The following is a 14,804-nucleotide window of genomic DNA, read 5'->3' as shown; positions in this document are numbered from 1 at the left end:
AAGAAACTGATTTACATCTTTATAAGATTATACAAATGGTTTATTATTATCCTTTTTTAGTTTAGTACGTTAATACTTACTTTAACTTCCGTATTCTGAACGTAATTATGGGACAGAAAATATGAATTAGAAGTGTTACATAGACATCGTTATAGGTACAGAAAAGCATGGGTTAAAGCATTTTAGTGGCAAGAATGAGCTGGTAGCTTCCATCCCAGAGGTGATGAAATATATCCTTAAACTATATCCAGACTTTGCGAGGCATGCACCGCGAACGATGGCTCGACCAATATTACTTGAGCATACCTATCAGGTATGTATAGAGTATTTAATTCATGTTCTTTATTTCAAACTCTTTAGTTTTTATTTTATTTATTTTTAAAATATTATGTACTCTAAATGTCAATTTAAAAAGACGGTATGAGAAAAGAATAAAATTTTGTATAAAAGCTTTGAATGTTGTTTCTATTTTGAAACGCAGTCGAGTTGATGATTTGCACCATTCGTGGCGCATGCCTCGCTATTTACGGATCCACCTTTACATATCGAAGGGTTTCAAGTGACATTATTTACATACATCCTGAATTCCCTTAACCCTTCAATGTGTTAGCATATAGACAGGCATGCTGTTTATATGTAGTGAGGTAGTTACCTGAGCGGGCGGCGCGTCGGGCGCGGCGTCGGCGGGCTGCGCGGCGGAGCTGGGCGTGAACACCTGCAACACCTGGCGCATTACGTCTCCACACTGACACACTGCTCACACCGACACACACAACCATTCACATCAACATAAATCCCACCCTAATATAATCATCCTCCGAGCCTTTTTCCCAACTATGTTGGGGTTGGCTTCCAGTCTAACCGGATGTAGCTGAGTACGTACAAGGAGCGACTGCCCTATCTGACCCCCTCAACCCAGTTACCCGGGCAGCCCAATACCCCTTGGTTAGAGTGGTGTCAGACTTACTGGCTTCTGACAACCCATAAGGACTGCGAAGGATCAAATCCTACCCTAATAATAAATGTTATTTGGGACAGCAGAGTATGTTTTCTTCTTCCATACTCTTCTGTCTGCCGCCATCTCATAAATAACATTCTTTTTAGCGATATCGACTCAACTATGTTGGGGTCGGCTTCCAGTCTAAACGGATGCAGCCAAGTTCCAGTGTTTTACATCAACTGCCGATCTGACCCAGTGTTTAGTTGGGGCTATCCAATACCCCTTGATAAGATTTCTGGCTTCTGACTGTTCAAATGACAGCCAGCAGGATCTACCCAAAAGACGTCATGACATAGTCAAGCGTTGCTTAACCTCATGATCAACCAACCCGCTCGGCTGTAAAACCTCAAAATCATTTTTTTTATATGGAAAAATGCATCTTTTTCTTTGAGGGGTTATAAAATGGCGTTACCTATATAATTATGCTGGTACTCACCTTGGTGTCTGATAGAGATCCGGACCACTCCTCGTTGTCCCAGTCTTCTGTGGTGGGGAATGTGTCGACGATGTTGTTGCTGCCGCCTGTAAGCACAGATTGAGTTACAGTTCAAGTTCAAATCATGCGTTTTGTAGCAGTGTGGGGGTAATGATTTCTAAGATTAAACGATTATTTGAATTTATTATATCGTAGACGTTTCATTTGATCATATATGCCCGAACTGTAAGGGTTGTAGCGACTTGTCTCTACTGCGGTAGGCCGTTAGAGAAGACGTAGCGCACGTAGCGCACTGCCAACGTTCCAGGGGGGCCCTTAACTATCTGCCGGAGACGCGCGCTCCAGACCCGTTGCACGGCAACATACCTGTGCAGGAGTGCGGACCTGAGCCCGACACCAGTGCCTCGCTGCGGATTAGCTGGATCTCCATGGCCTCGTGTATACTCGCAGTGCTAGGGCTGTGTCTGCGCAAATGCTTGTGTACTATAATATGTCCTGTGCAGTTGGCTGATCTTCTTACATGAGAACAGCCGCCGTAGCTGATAATGGGCTAGGAGGACAGACATCACCCCGCCACCCGCCCTCGCCCCGCTCGCCGCGCCGCCCTGCACACTCACCTCCGGGCTGCGTGTGGTCCCAGCAGGCGCGCTCGGGGCGCGGGCGACGGCGCCGCCGCCCGCGCCCCCGCGCGCCGCCCGCCCGCGCGTGCCGCCGCGCCGCGCCACCCGCCCTCGCCCCGCTCGCCGCGCCGCCCTGCACACTCACCTCCGGGCTGCGTGGTCCCAGCAGGCGCTCGGGCGCGGGCGACGGGCGCCGCCGCCCGCGCCCCCGCGCCGCCCCGCCCGCGCGTGCCGCCGCGCCCGCGCCACCCGCCCTCGCCCGCTCGCCGCGCCGCCCTGCACACTCACCTCCGGGCTGCGTGTGGTCCCAGCAGGCGCGCTCGGGCGCGGGCGACGGGCGCCGCCGCCCCGCGCCCCCCGCGCGCCGCCCCGCCCGCGCGTGCCGCCGCGCCCGCGCCACCCGCTCGCCCGCTCGCCACGCTCGCCACCCCGCTCGCCTGACCCGCGACCTGGGAACAACATAAACATCATTAACATCATCAACAACAGGTAGATAAACCCCTTCAGACTGCAGCCAGAAACCCCTGTAAAGTCCTAATTACATGACACAAATTCAGCACAGATATTGTGATAACAATCGAATACTTACGTGGCCTGGGTCCAGAACGACTGCGTGGGTCCCGTGGTGGGTCTAATTCACCATTGCCAGCGGGGGCTGGTGGCTTCTTTTTCTTTTTCTCGCTGGTTCGCCACTCTCCCTGAAAACACAACACACCATTTCAATACCGACGTAGCTTGAGGTTGCCTACCTCTACCTTTCTTAAGTAGCTTTAACTGCCTCGTTGGTCTAACTGTCGCAAGTGCGGCTGCTGACCACGAGGTCTCGGGTTCGATTCCCGAGTCGGGCCGATATCGCTTTGTGAATTTTAGAAGACTTTCACAAAGCAGCCCGGAGCCTGGAAGTTGGTGATTGATACACCCGTGCATCGGAGAGCACTGTAAATGTCGGTCCTGCGCCTGATCTTTCTCCGTTTGTTTCAGATTGCCATCACATCGGATTATGAGAGTGAAGGAATAGTGAGTGCACCTGTGTCTGCGCAAATGCTTGTGCACTATAACATGTCCTGCGCAGCTGGCTAATCTCCGCCGCCGTAGCCGATAATCGGCTAGGAGGACATCATAGATGTACGTACCTGTATCCGCTGGCTCTCCTCCAGCAGCAGGTTGCAGGCGGCGACCATATCGTTGTCGGAGTCGTGCAGCGCCGAGCACACCTCCTCCTCGGTGCGGCACGTCATCTCCATCAACTCCAGCACCTACAGGGAACAACATCTCATTCAAGTACTATGTATACACACTTTTCTTTGTGGGATATCATCAAATGATCCCTCCTCCCGATGTGGGTGGAGCGTGAAGGAGTGCCACACTCTTGCTAACTAAAACCCACCATGTTCCTTTTTAAGCCTTTACGCACCATGCCGCGGTAACTCTTTCGAGCAATCCTGCAGCCCCGGCAGGATATAAAATACTTTACATAAAAATTCAGAAAAAGTATGTGTACGCACGTACCCTCAAAATGTGACGATCTGGCAAAAGTCGCGTTTAGGCGCTGAACGCAGGCTGCTTAAAACCTTTCATTTAGGTAAAACAGAGTACCAGGAAAAGTTTAGGTCATACCAGCTACATGTCAGCTGATTGCCACAAAGAGTCTGGAAACTTTAATAAAAATCCAAATGCTGCCAGAATTCAATAGCAGAATCGATTTTACAATATCAACAATTTAATCGACACAAAACTAACCTACTAAGCACACCTCTACTCTAATGTCAACAGGATTTTATTAGAGGCAGCATATTACCTTAAAACGATGACGTCATAACTAGTCTTGCTACTAACAAGCACTCGACTTGCATCCCACAGAAACAGCTGTTACATTGTAAGCCTTTGTTTCTTAACCGAGTGAACGGAAGTGGATGTATGAGTACTTGTAATTTTCCTGTTACCTTACATTGTTGCTTGTCAATGGGTGAGATTATTATCTCATAGTATTGTGGATATAACATGATAAGTACACTGGTACAAGTCATACTGCAGGGCGGCATTACTACATGAGAATGTTGGTAACAAGTTTCGCACGATCGCAGTAAATTATCAATAAACATTTGCCTTAATAATTGCCCCTTCATCCTCCGAGCCAACTATGTTGGGGTCGGCTTCCAGTCTAACCGGATGTAGCTGAGCACCAGCGCTTTACAAACATCGCTATCTGACCTCCTAAACCCAGTTACCCGGGCAACCCAAAACCCGTTGATTAGACTGGCGTCATACTTACTAATAATTGCCCCTTAAGGTGACGGTGCGAGGTTCCCATCAAATCGAAAGAAAGAGGGGAAAACCAGATGATATTAGACTGGTGGCGGGAAATTCCAAATTGAATGGTTCTTTATGTTTTACCTAAGTTAACATACGACATGTGGCGTGATTTTATTGGTCAAAGTAATTTTTTGTTGTTAATAGTTTGTTTTACTCCAAAAGTTCTTATTCGTAATAATTAGTTCGCTTTAGTGCACGAACGCAGTTGCAACGCTCAACAGTAAAAGTGACGAGTACTGATCACCGTTAGCTGGCTAGACTTTCCCACGCTACGAATGGTAAACGCATATCAAATCTATAAGTTGTGTGAAGTAAAACTCTTTATGGAAAGCTGATTATATCTTTTGTATAGTCTTTAGCATATGCGGTTCTTATGGTCTAAAAATCATCAAGGATGAATTCTGAGGTATTGATGAAATTGTTATTCTATTAATTTTGAAAAGAAAAGGACTGCTTAAAGGGTCAAATGAAAACGAAACCAAAGATATAGGCTTATGAAGCTTTTCTAGGCGATTGCTGTAGATTGAACTTGTAAGTAAATTATATAAACCACCTGGAAAGAAGAAGTGGTAAATAGACCTCGAAATAAGCAAATATGTGCGCTAAAAACTATAAGACTATTTGAAGGTAGGTATTGATATGTATGTTTTATACGCCTACTCATCAGTAAGCGTATACATTTTACCTTACTGATACTTTCCCAGTATGCAACCCTTTATCCTTGTACCACAAACTGTATTTCCGACAAAATGTACAGGAAAACTTAAAAATGCAGGTAAAATTCATTGCGTAAACTTGTTGGTGAAGTTTTTCTTGCTTTTGCAATAACTTTTCTTGGTTTAAAAAGTCTTTTGTAATTTTGAGGGGGTGTAGTGTATAAATAGGACCCTTTTAAGAGTGAAAGGTACATTGGGTGGTTATGTAAGGTGACTCTGGACAAAGTGGCACAATACGGAGGCGTTCTCAATATGGTACGGAGTAATGTATTTATATCAATGATTTTTTGCCTCCATTCCTAATTCGAGACTTCTTACATCGAGTGAAGGCGAAAATAAGTATGTTATTTTTAGCTTTATATTCTGCCTTTTGGAGTATTACGTGTATTTTTATCTAATTTTAGGTTTCACTTGTTATTCTATACTGGCAAAAATAATTTATTCGATTGCAAAATCTTAATTATTCTTAGCTAATTGACAGGCCTGTCAACACATGTTATCGCGTTTCACACAAACATCCGTCGTAATTTTCAACAAATGCCTACTTGCAGAGTTAAGCTTTATCTTAACTACTTCCGTCCAATCCCTTACTAAGCATTTTAAGACCTACGTACTTATTACATATATTATATTGTATGTAGTTCAAGATTTTTTATCGTTTTGACATTGGAACTAAAGTCCGCCTGCATTGCCCAAGGTCCCGGGTCCGATTCCCGGTTCGGTCGACATTTGTGTAATGAGCATGCTTGTTGGCCGTGGTCTGGGTGTTATAATATGTATGTATGTAGCTATATGCAGTTTATCAGTTGTGTTAGCACCCATAACACGTTATTAACCCCATGGTAAGTTATTAATTAACACAGGTTAATTAATAACTTACTATGCGGCTAACCGACCGTGTGTGAAAAGTGCCTCAACATTACATTACACTGTAAGTATGTATCAAAATAGATATGTAACTACAGAATCGATGAATATGATTGACAGTCAAAAGTACACCAAGCAACCAAACACATTGTTTTCATTTCATTATCCTGGCATAAAGGTAAAGCTACTTTGACCTAGTACGTTCGTTTACCTTAATTTTTTTAATATTCCTTGTGTATTTTCGTTTAGACGTAAAAGAAAACTGAAAAAATACTCGAATGAAAATTTCTGTACAAATTATGTCAGGTATTAGTAAAAGTATGCGTAACTCACCATTCTTCGAACGTCAGACGCGTCATCGCTTTTACGATCGATCATGTGTGCCATCCGGAGCTGTTCTGTAGTAGCCTGAGGACAAACAAACAAAATATTCTTATCAGTATTTTTTATTATTGAACTAGTTTCCAGGAGTGTGGGGAATGTATTTATTTACGAAAAAAAAAAGACACTTCTTATTAGATACTCTAGGACCTATAGTTTTAGACTTTTCTTCCTCTGATTTATTTGATAGTCATTAAAGTGATAGGACATGTGGTTTTTTCATGCTATGGTACCATATACCCTAGGGAAAATAACATTACTTCTGCATACATCATAGGGATAGATTATCCACAATAAGGTTTGCCTATATTTCGCCATGTCAATTAAGTTATTTCTATCTTTATGTAAAGCCACATTTTAGGCTCTTTTGGTTGGTTGACAGAAATGGTTTTTACATGACACATGGAAAATCAATAAAACCTAAACTCGTGCTTACCCCTTCAAGAAACATAAGCCTTCTACATATAACGGGCCTAATAAAATGTCAATTTGATCACAACTTATGAGTTAATACCGGCGTATATTATCACTTGCTAAAACAAGTCGGCAATACAGTTGTATTACTCGCGCGCTACCCACGTCCTTCCCGTAACTGGTAGGGTTGTCACAAGGGATTTTCTACCACGCCATGTAGAATGTGTTACAAATTAAAAAAGAAAACGTTGCATTCCCATGTTTTTAGGAAAATAACAAGAGACACTTATCTTTTGCTGGATACTTTCCAGCAAATCCATAAATCGCAATTTTTGCGCCATTTCTCATCAAAAAACCTTGCCTTAGACCCGACTTCGAATAAAGCAATCCGTTTTGCTTAGTAACTCATCAGGATTGGTCAAAGGACATAGCAGTCTAGTCCTAACACCACTGAGGTTTATTATTTTCAATTAAATATCTTTAATTGAATGCGTTTTTTGCGATCCATACCCCATATACCTATCTTTATCTGCAAGTTTTATCACTTTCCGAAATCGATAAAACCATCGTGCCAGCCCTAGCCGCACCCCCATTTCACCGGGCCGGTAGGAACCGGTATCACGTTCTCATTATTTCGCAAACAAATAATACGCGAGCAATTATAGAAAGCTCAACAAACAACACCAATATTGCTTGTGGTTTTAAAAAATATGCAATTAATTACCCATTTAATTGCATATTTTTTGTTCGGATACATATTCCGCGTATATCATAATCAAACCAAGATTTATCAGCCTATCTCGCTCATCGAAAGTCATGTTTAATTTTGATGACAGTCCAAATTAGACAACATACAAGCACTCTATAATTTTACCCAACTGCACCACGCAATGGCGTGTTAGAAACAATACAAAAGAAATCTTGGTCCTATTATTCCAATAAAACACTCAAAGGATCAAGTATAAAAAATCGGCGGTCAAACTCGCAAACTAACAAGAATTAGAAAGAACCGGCCGCCTAAACTGACGTGCAATGTCAATGACACGCCGGAGGTCACGCGCCAAGGTCGCGCGGTGTTATTGTCGTATCTATGATTGTCTAACGACCGATCCCAATATTCGATCCATCTTTTGTTAAACTTACTAGAGATAGCTATTTTGACAGTATACCCGTACAAGTAACGTCAAATTCCTATCTCTTGTAAGCTCAACAATTAGATAGATAGGATTTTGGGAATGAATGTTATCTCCTGCAGTTACGATAAAAAGACGGTTATAATGCTAATTTATTGCAAGATCCATGTTTACGGTTTTTGTTTAGAGGAAAATTAAGTATCGCGTATGACCTCACGATTCTAATAAGATATTCAACGCACTAAAGGTTATATCGATTTGCATTTATGTGCGATTAAGTCAGGAAAAGCTAGTGTCCGCCAATATCCGGTAAGATATACTTCGTATGGCAAAACGTTTTATTCTAGCTCCCAAGAATATGATTTAAACAAAAAATAAGACAATTGAGGTCATACGTATTGGACCCACAAGTTATTTATTGACATCGGAATGATCGGGGAAGTCCCTGAGTCACTGTTTGCATAGCATTAAATTATTTTTATACTCATAAAGATACCAATGATGTTTGACTAGTCCGAAACGCTTCGGACTTTCCTAATTACGGCGATATACATTGTGCCTGTGTGCTTTATTGGCTCGAAATATTTAAATATTTGTTTTTCTATCCGAATTATTTGGACTACCTTTCAAATTGGTATGGGCAAGAAAGTGATAATGAATCGGAGACTTTAGAGTCTGAGAAATTATCGAATACTGAAACTCATACATAATTTTAGAGACTGCTGGAATTTAAATTTATCCCACTATCTTTAAAAGCTGTGACAGAAATACTTTTACGACTTAAGAGTTAAGTAATGTTTCAGTATTTTGAGTTATATGCCATAGACTTAAGGTTAATTTAAAGTTTATTGTGGCTCAACGTCAATGTAACCATGTTGTAAAGTTACGTTCAGTTAATGAACATTATTTAATTGTAATTTATTAATTACCTGTGGTTTAACCTTCTCCTTGGTCTGGGTTTTGTCTGTGCTCTTCCGAGTGTCCTGTGCATGCTTGCCGTCTTTAGCGCCCCCCTTCGCACCACCCTTGGTGGCGCGCGCACCCAAACTCATCTTTAAACTATATACGTTATATTTACAGCCTCTATTTACAAGCAGCTGAAACAAATAAAAACATACTTTAGAAAACTGTTGATAAATAGAAAAACTTCGTCTTGATAAACAGGTCTTTCTAAATTCTAAGGAATAAGCACTTCAGCTTAAGTGAAAATACGATTAAGAATTTTCAACGTAAGCTTCAGCTATCAGTGCACGCTTAAGTTATTTCGTCAACTTTTACATAAGTATCACATCAAAAATATTACATTACATAAGTAAAAATCCCTGAATGATGCGTCAAAAGGTGAGCTGCAGTTGCTATTTAGTTAGTTCCTGCTGTTATTTATATACAAGCAGATGAAATCCAAATCCTGCATACCTATCTAATAAGGAACAACCCAAAATATAAAATAAACAACATCTATTTTAACAGGAAAGTCTGCCTATCAATCAATTTCTTGTCAAATCCGCACGAAGCTCTCCCGGATCGACGACGCAATGAGGAAAATTAGCAAATAAGACCTCATTTTCATAGATTATGCAATACCCTTGAAGGGAAGTGCCGTAAGGTTTCTGCGATTGCCATATAAATAGAAAATACCCTTATTCTCAAGGTAAGAGGGCTTTGAACCAAAAATATATTTGGGAATGACGTACTAAGTGGTTATAAGAGGCTCGGAATGCCTATTGTCAGGTATCCACTTGAAGAACGATGTTACATACAAATATGAGATGTCTGAAGGCTTTTTTCTTATTCTTGGAGTTTTTCCAAATCGTGTATAACGTTAACTGTAAGACATATTCGAGCATGTCGACAGGCTTCTAGGATAAGTTATTTACAAAATGATGAGGAGAAAAAGAATGGATAGTTTCCTGCAGATCCAAAATAACTCTCATAAAATCAATACGATGAATGGTTCCACAGAAGGAACTTGATCAACATGGATGGAGCGACAACGGACATAAAACTGAAATTAAAAATGTGACAAGGACAAGTAAGCCTTTGGGGAAAAGTAAATACGTCATTACTATTCATTTAAAAATAGTACCCGACCAAAGAGTTACCGAACCATCTACAAAAATAAGTTTAATAGAATTACTTTCCCTCAGGACATACTCTAAGGCTAAGCTATTTTAAAAGCATCCGCTGAAGCCATTACTAGACTCGGAGGCTACCTATCCCGATGCACTTAGCCCAATTTATTGAGACTGAGCGTTTTACCAAGTTTATCGAGTTCTGGTTCCAGTAAAACTGGCAATCTATTGGACAGGGTGAAAGTCTATTTGCCTTCTACAACCATTTTACCAGATGATATGATATTCCTTGATAAAACTGGTACAATTCCATGTTGCTGAAAATCAGTATGATAGGATCCAGAAATGACGGAGAGACTTATTCTGTGAAACGCATAGGGTATCTTTTCGAAGAAGATGCTCATATTGATCACCCATCTAAAACACGACCGTGGAAAGACCAGTTTAACATAAATTCATCAAGCATCCATCTGTTACCAAAGCAGGATCTTCAAACATATTTCCACGTTAGATTCTATAAGGCGGTATACATTCTGAGTCACGACCGGCACGTGCCAAAGGTATGAAAACAAACAAAAGCGTAAGTAACCGAGTAATGGTGGATATCGTACTGAAACCGCATGAAACATAAGCTTGTTTACGTTCACGTCTCGTAAAAAATATCTTACACTAGACAGAGATAGTCTAGCGTGGGATCGAGCTAATCTTACAATATGGTTCAATATGGTTGATTGCACCATTTGAGCGTGAATATATTGACGAAGAGTACGACCAAAGAAACGTTGTTTATAGTGTGAAAGACAATACGGCTACAAAGATAGGAAGGCAGGTATGCAAGAAGACATGCTGCGCCGACCTCAAGTATGAAATTGGGATAAGGGCAGGGGAATGATCACACCTAATAATTTTTCACGCGTGACACTGGCGGGCGCCGGAATTATGATGCACCATATACCAATATAAACTCAGTTTAACTTGAACAGCCCACGCCAGTTTAGTGCAATCGGTCCTTAGCGTTCAGAATCTGAATAAGAATAGGATTGACCTTTGAGACTAACTTAACACAATCTGTAGTTGAGTGAGGCGCGAATTTGCGATTCTAATATGATAACTGTGAAAGTGAATGCTTGTTTATTTTATTTGGCACTCTATTGCGGCTTAGCGGCGCAACGAACTTTGGAATCTACCATAGCAATATAGCTTTTGTAAGACACTTAAATGGAAAGAATTTTACAAAAAATACTGTGAGATATAAGTATATATGTGAGAGAAGTGTCAAATCTCCTCTTTTTTTATGTTTTAAATAATGCTGTAACAAAAATAAAACACGTTGTATCCTCAACATGGCTAAGAAAACGTTAACATAAAAACAAATGAAGGATAACTTATGAGTCACAAGTTAAACCACATTCCCCCGCTTTATCGCCCACTAAAGACAACTTACATTTCTATCTACAAAACATGGACAAGGCATTATTCGTTCAGCCTGTAATGTCAATAAACATGGCTACCGAACTGTCATTTCCTTCAGGGGCTGTTATTATTGACTATGTATGCATAGCTTTATGTTTTTAGTGCATTCAATGTTACCGATGACGTAAGTTCGTTCATTTAAGTGATTGAAAAATAACTGATGAATTTGAGACCTTCTTTTTTTGGAAGATGGTTAAAAATAACAATAGGGTTGTTTCCAATTTTCGGAAATCTGTTTAGATAGCTTCTAAATAATTTTAAGATCACCCTCTCTTTCATTTTTCGTCTCAAATCTTTTTATTTCATCTTTTTCTATTTTTCTTAAAATATTGCTCAGAAAACGCTAGATCACGTGACTTTGACGTCATTATCTAATGTCATTCCTTTACATTTTAAAGCACATCTAACGAGAAAAAAACTAAAACATAACTAATCAATTTCTTAATTTTAATAATTTATTTTAATAAAATAGCTACAAAAACTAAAATATTTTATACATGTAAATTATTTTTATACATTTAGCACAAAAATAAAATACCTCAAATGTTGTGAGTTGTGTACGCGGAAAAATGAAACGGTGCAAAGAAACGTAAAGTTTGTGTATATTTATATTGAGGTTATGTTTGTGTCAGCGTTCGAAACATGTTCGAAAACATTTACTTATGCTTTTTCAAAAAACTAAATTAAATGAATATATCTACGAGGTTTGTGTTGTGCGAGACTGTGGATATACGACCATTAGTGCTCCAAATAAATTGTTCATCCACGTTCCGCTGAATAAAAATCTTGGTTATTGGCAAAGAATTGAGCGACCGTAAAAGAGTCTACTCTTGGCAGATTGGAACTATTAGCTTTCATAAATCCTTTCTCCATAATTCTTTAGCAGTTGTATCACTTAAATGCAATTAACACACAGAACTTCACAGAAGCAAATAAACAAAACATTAATTCTGAGGTTATTTCGATATATCTATCACTGTCAAATACTTGTCATTGTCAAATATAGAAAGGATGACGTCATCGGTCTCTTCTCGTCGTTTTTAATGGCGTGACGTCATAGGCTCTAAATTAAAATTTCATAAATGAATTAAAAAAGATATGGTCAGTTATAAATAATATAATATAGCTTATCGTGTTTCTAGTTTTATGAACTTTCGGTGCATTCATTTATTTTTAACTAAATGAATAGTAGGAAACAACCCTATTACTTTCAAGTTACAGTTATTTATGAGAGGTTCATCTCAGAAAATTATCTTAGGCGATCAAAAGCCAATGTATGTTAGTCAAAATATAGGTGAATAATATAGAGCAATGACTGAAATATCTGCCTGATAGTAACAGTCCTAAATACATATCTTGGTCATAAGTTTGTATGCAACATTATGATAACCAGTTAGTATGTTGAACTGCAAAGGGTCAAGCTATTCTCGAGAAAGCATAGTGACGACAATTATGTTTACAAAAAACTTTTGTTTACAATTTGTTATCACTAGTGATAAGAGAAATTAGCGCACTGTTGATTATTTTCTTCTTTAGTTTGTTAGTTGAGAACAATCAATTGTTATGCTGTTTGGTACTACTATAATTAAATAGTGAGTAATTATTTATTCGAAAAATGGCTTGAGTACTGTTTTCACCACTTAACCAAGAAGTTTACAAATGCTTCATTTGTTTGCTTTTGGTTCAGTATTTTGTAATGTGACAAACTCACTGAAACATATACATGTCCCAGTTTTTTTGGGCATTAATGACTCAGGGATTAGAAACTCATATTATGTATGAAATGTAAAAACTCTATATCAAAGAGGAAGCAGATAGCAAGCTGCCAAGTTTGACAAACAGTCTGTTATTAATTTGAATTAATGCCAATATGTCTATTCTATTAATGATACTTAAATGGCAGTTCTTGTTGTTGTTATTGTTTTAGTTTTCATAACAACAATGTATTCAGCTCATATGGAATCTCTGATAGTTCTAAATTCTGATGCTAGGTGTGAGAAAATACCTATGAAATTTACTTCATGAAGCTGTACGGAATAAAGTATGTATGCACCCTGGTCCAGCTATTCCACCATGAATTATGAATGCAGCTTAAGAGCACAATACATATAAGAATATCAGAAACAGGAAAATACCAAACATAAGTGCATTAACTTTGTATCTATTTACAGCATTAATTTTGTGTGTTATAAATTGAAAATGATAATCTTCAGAACGAACATTCCATCACATTCCCAATTAGTACTTCACAAATACTGAATGCTTGAAATTAATTAGCCGTATTTAATGTCTACACTAAAGATCTAAAATAGTATAAACAACTAACCATAAAGAGGGAAATACAGAAATGGGCAAGTCAATGACCTGAAGACTGTCATGAATAAATAATGCAGTGTTAGGAAATACATACAAGGAACATGCAAGTGTTCCTAACAATATAAGAAAATAACCAGGACTTTCTGTTGTTTTTTTCTCTATTAACCTACAACTCTGTTAGAGAATCACATCTCATCAAATTGATAATATAAACATGAATGTTTGGCTAAATGATGCAATTACGAATGCCTGTTACTCAAAATGACTGAATGGGTTTTCATGAACCTGTAACCAATGTCAGCTATATGTCATTACAAAATATAGGAGTGCAGTTAATACCATATACCCCTCAAATAAGAAGTATCTATACATTTAGGTAGACTTATTTTCCTTCTACCAAATGGACTTTGACCTATGAGTTTAGACATAGGTAGGTAATAGATTGATGAGCCTAATTTGTGCAGCTATGCAGGCCGATGCAGAATCAATGAATTGCTACCACTCGTTGTGGCAGCTCTTAGCCAATTTACTCAAGGAGCTCTTGTTAAGCAGAGAAGTGTTATAGTCTAGCATATTTATTTGTAACTAGCTTCTGCTTGCAGTCACACCTGCGTCTCAAGACCACTACTTTGTGCACCCGGATAAAAATGTAGACATTACTGTTCCTAAGTAAATAAGCTATCTAGCTATCAGTGAAGATTAGCTATATACACCGAGAACCACACAAGTAATCTCACCATTTCATCAGCTTTAAAAAATTAGTCATATGTAAACCTAAATAACATTATATGGTTAACAATGTAAATAAGGCATTTTAAATTAAGGGTTAGGAGATTGTATTACATATTGACTTAATTCCGGTAAGTGAACTATTTTGAGTGATTCAATTGAGTATATTACTGTGTCAAGGACCTATAGTGTAATGCATAACATTGCTTGCATAATAAATGAGTAACAGATATAGAACACAATATGATTAATAGATTAAAAAAGTGCTTTCTAATTTTGTTGATGGCAAAGTATATCTAGCTTTACCAGACAGGTATTCTTAGGTGATCAATGC

The 14,804-nt window shown here is 39.1% G+C and overlaps 1 protein-coding gene across 1 annotated transcript in view; it reads right to left on the bottom strand.

The window, feature by feature from the left end:
* The window catches only part of LOC110383306 (protein lingerer), a 38,735-nt gene that overhangs the window by 22,545 nt on the left and 1,386 nt on the right, over positions 1 to 14,804 (bottom strand). The window contains exons 2-9 of the mRNA XM_064041036.1: positions 8,810 to 8,977; positions 6,286 to 6,360; positions 3,190 to 3,312; positions 2,646 to 2,754; positions 2,247 to 2,505; positions 2,054 to 2,103; positions 1,437 to 1,522; positions 653 to 724 (exon numbers count right to left, since the gene is read on the bottom strand). Of these exons, the coding sequence (XP_063897106.1) occupies positions 653 to 724; positions 1,437 to 1,522; positions 2,054 to 2,103; positions 2,247 to 2,505; positions 2,646 to 2,754; positions 3,190 to 3,312; positions 6,286 to 6,360; positions 8,810 to 8,932 (897 nt within the window). The 5' untranslated portion in view covers positions 8,933 to 8,977. The remainder of the gene's footprint in view (positions 1 to 652; positions 725 to 1,436; positions 1,523 to 2,053; positions 2,104 to 2,246; positions 2,506 to 2,645; positions 2,755 to 3,189; positions 3,313 to 6,285; positions 6,361 to 8,809; positions 8,978 to 14,804) is intronic.

Source organism: Helicoverpa armigera, chromosome 24 (genome assembly GCF_030705265.1).
Source record: "Helicoverpa armigera isolate CAAS_96S chromosome 24, ASM3070526v1, whole genome shotgun sequence".
Taxonomy (NCBI): Eukaryota; Metazoa; Arthropoda; class Insecta; order Lepidoptera; family Noctuidae; genus Helicoverpa; species Helicoverpa armigera.
The sequence above is the reverse complement of the archived record's forward strand: the minus strand, read 5'-3'. Positions and strand labels throughout refer to the sequence as shown.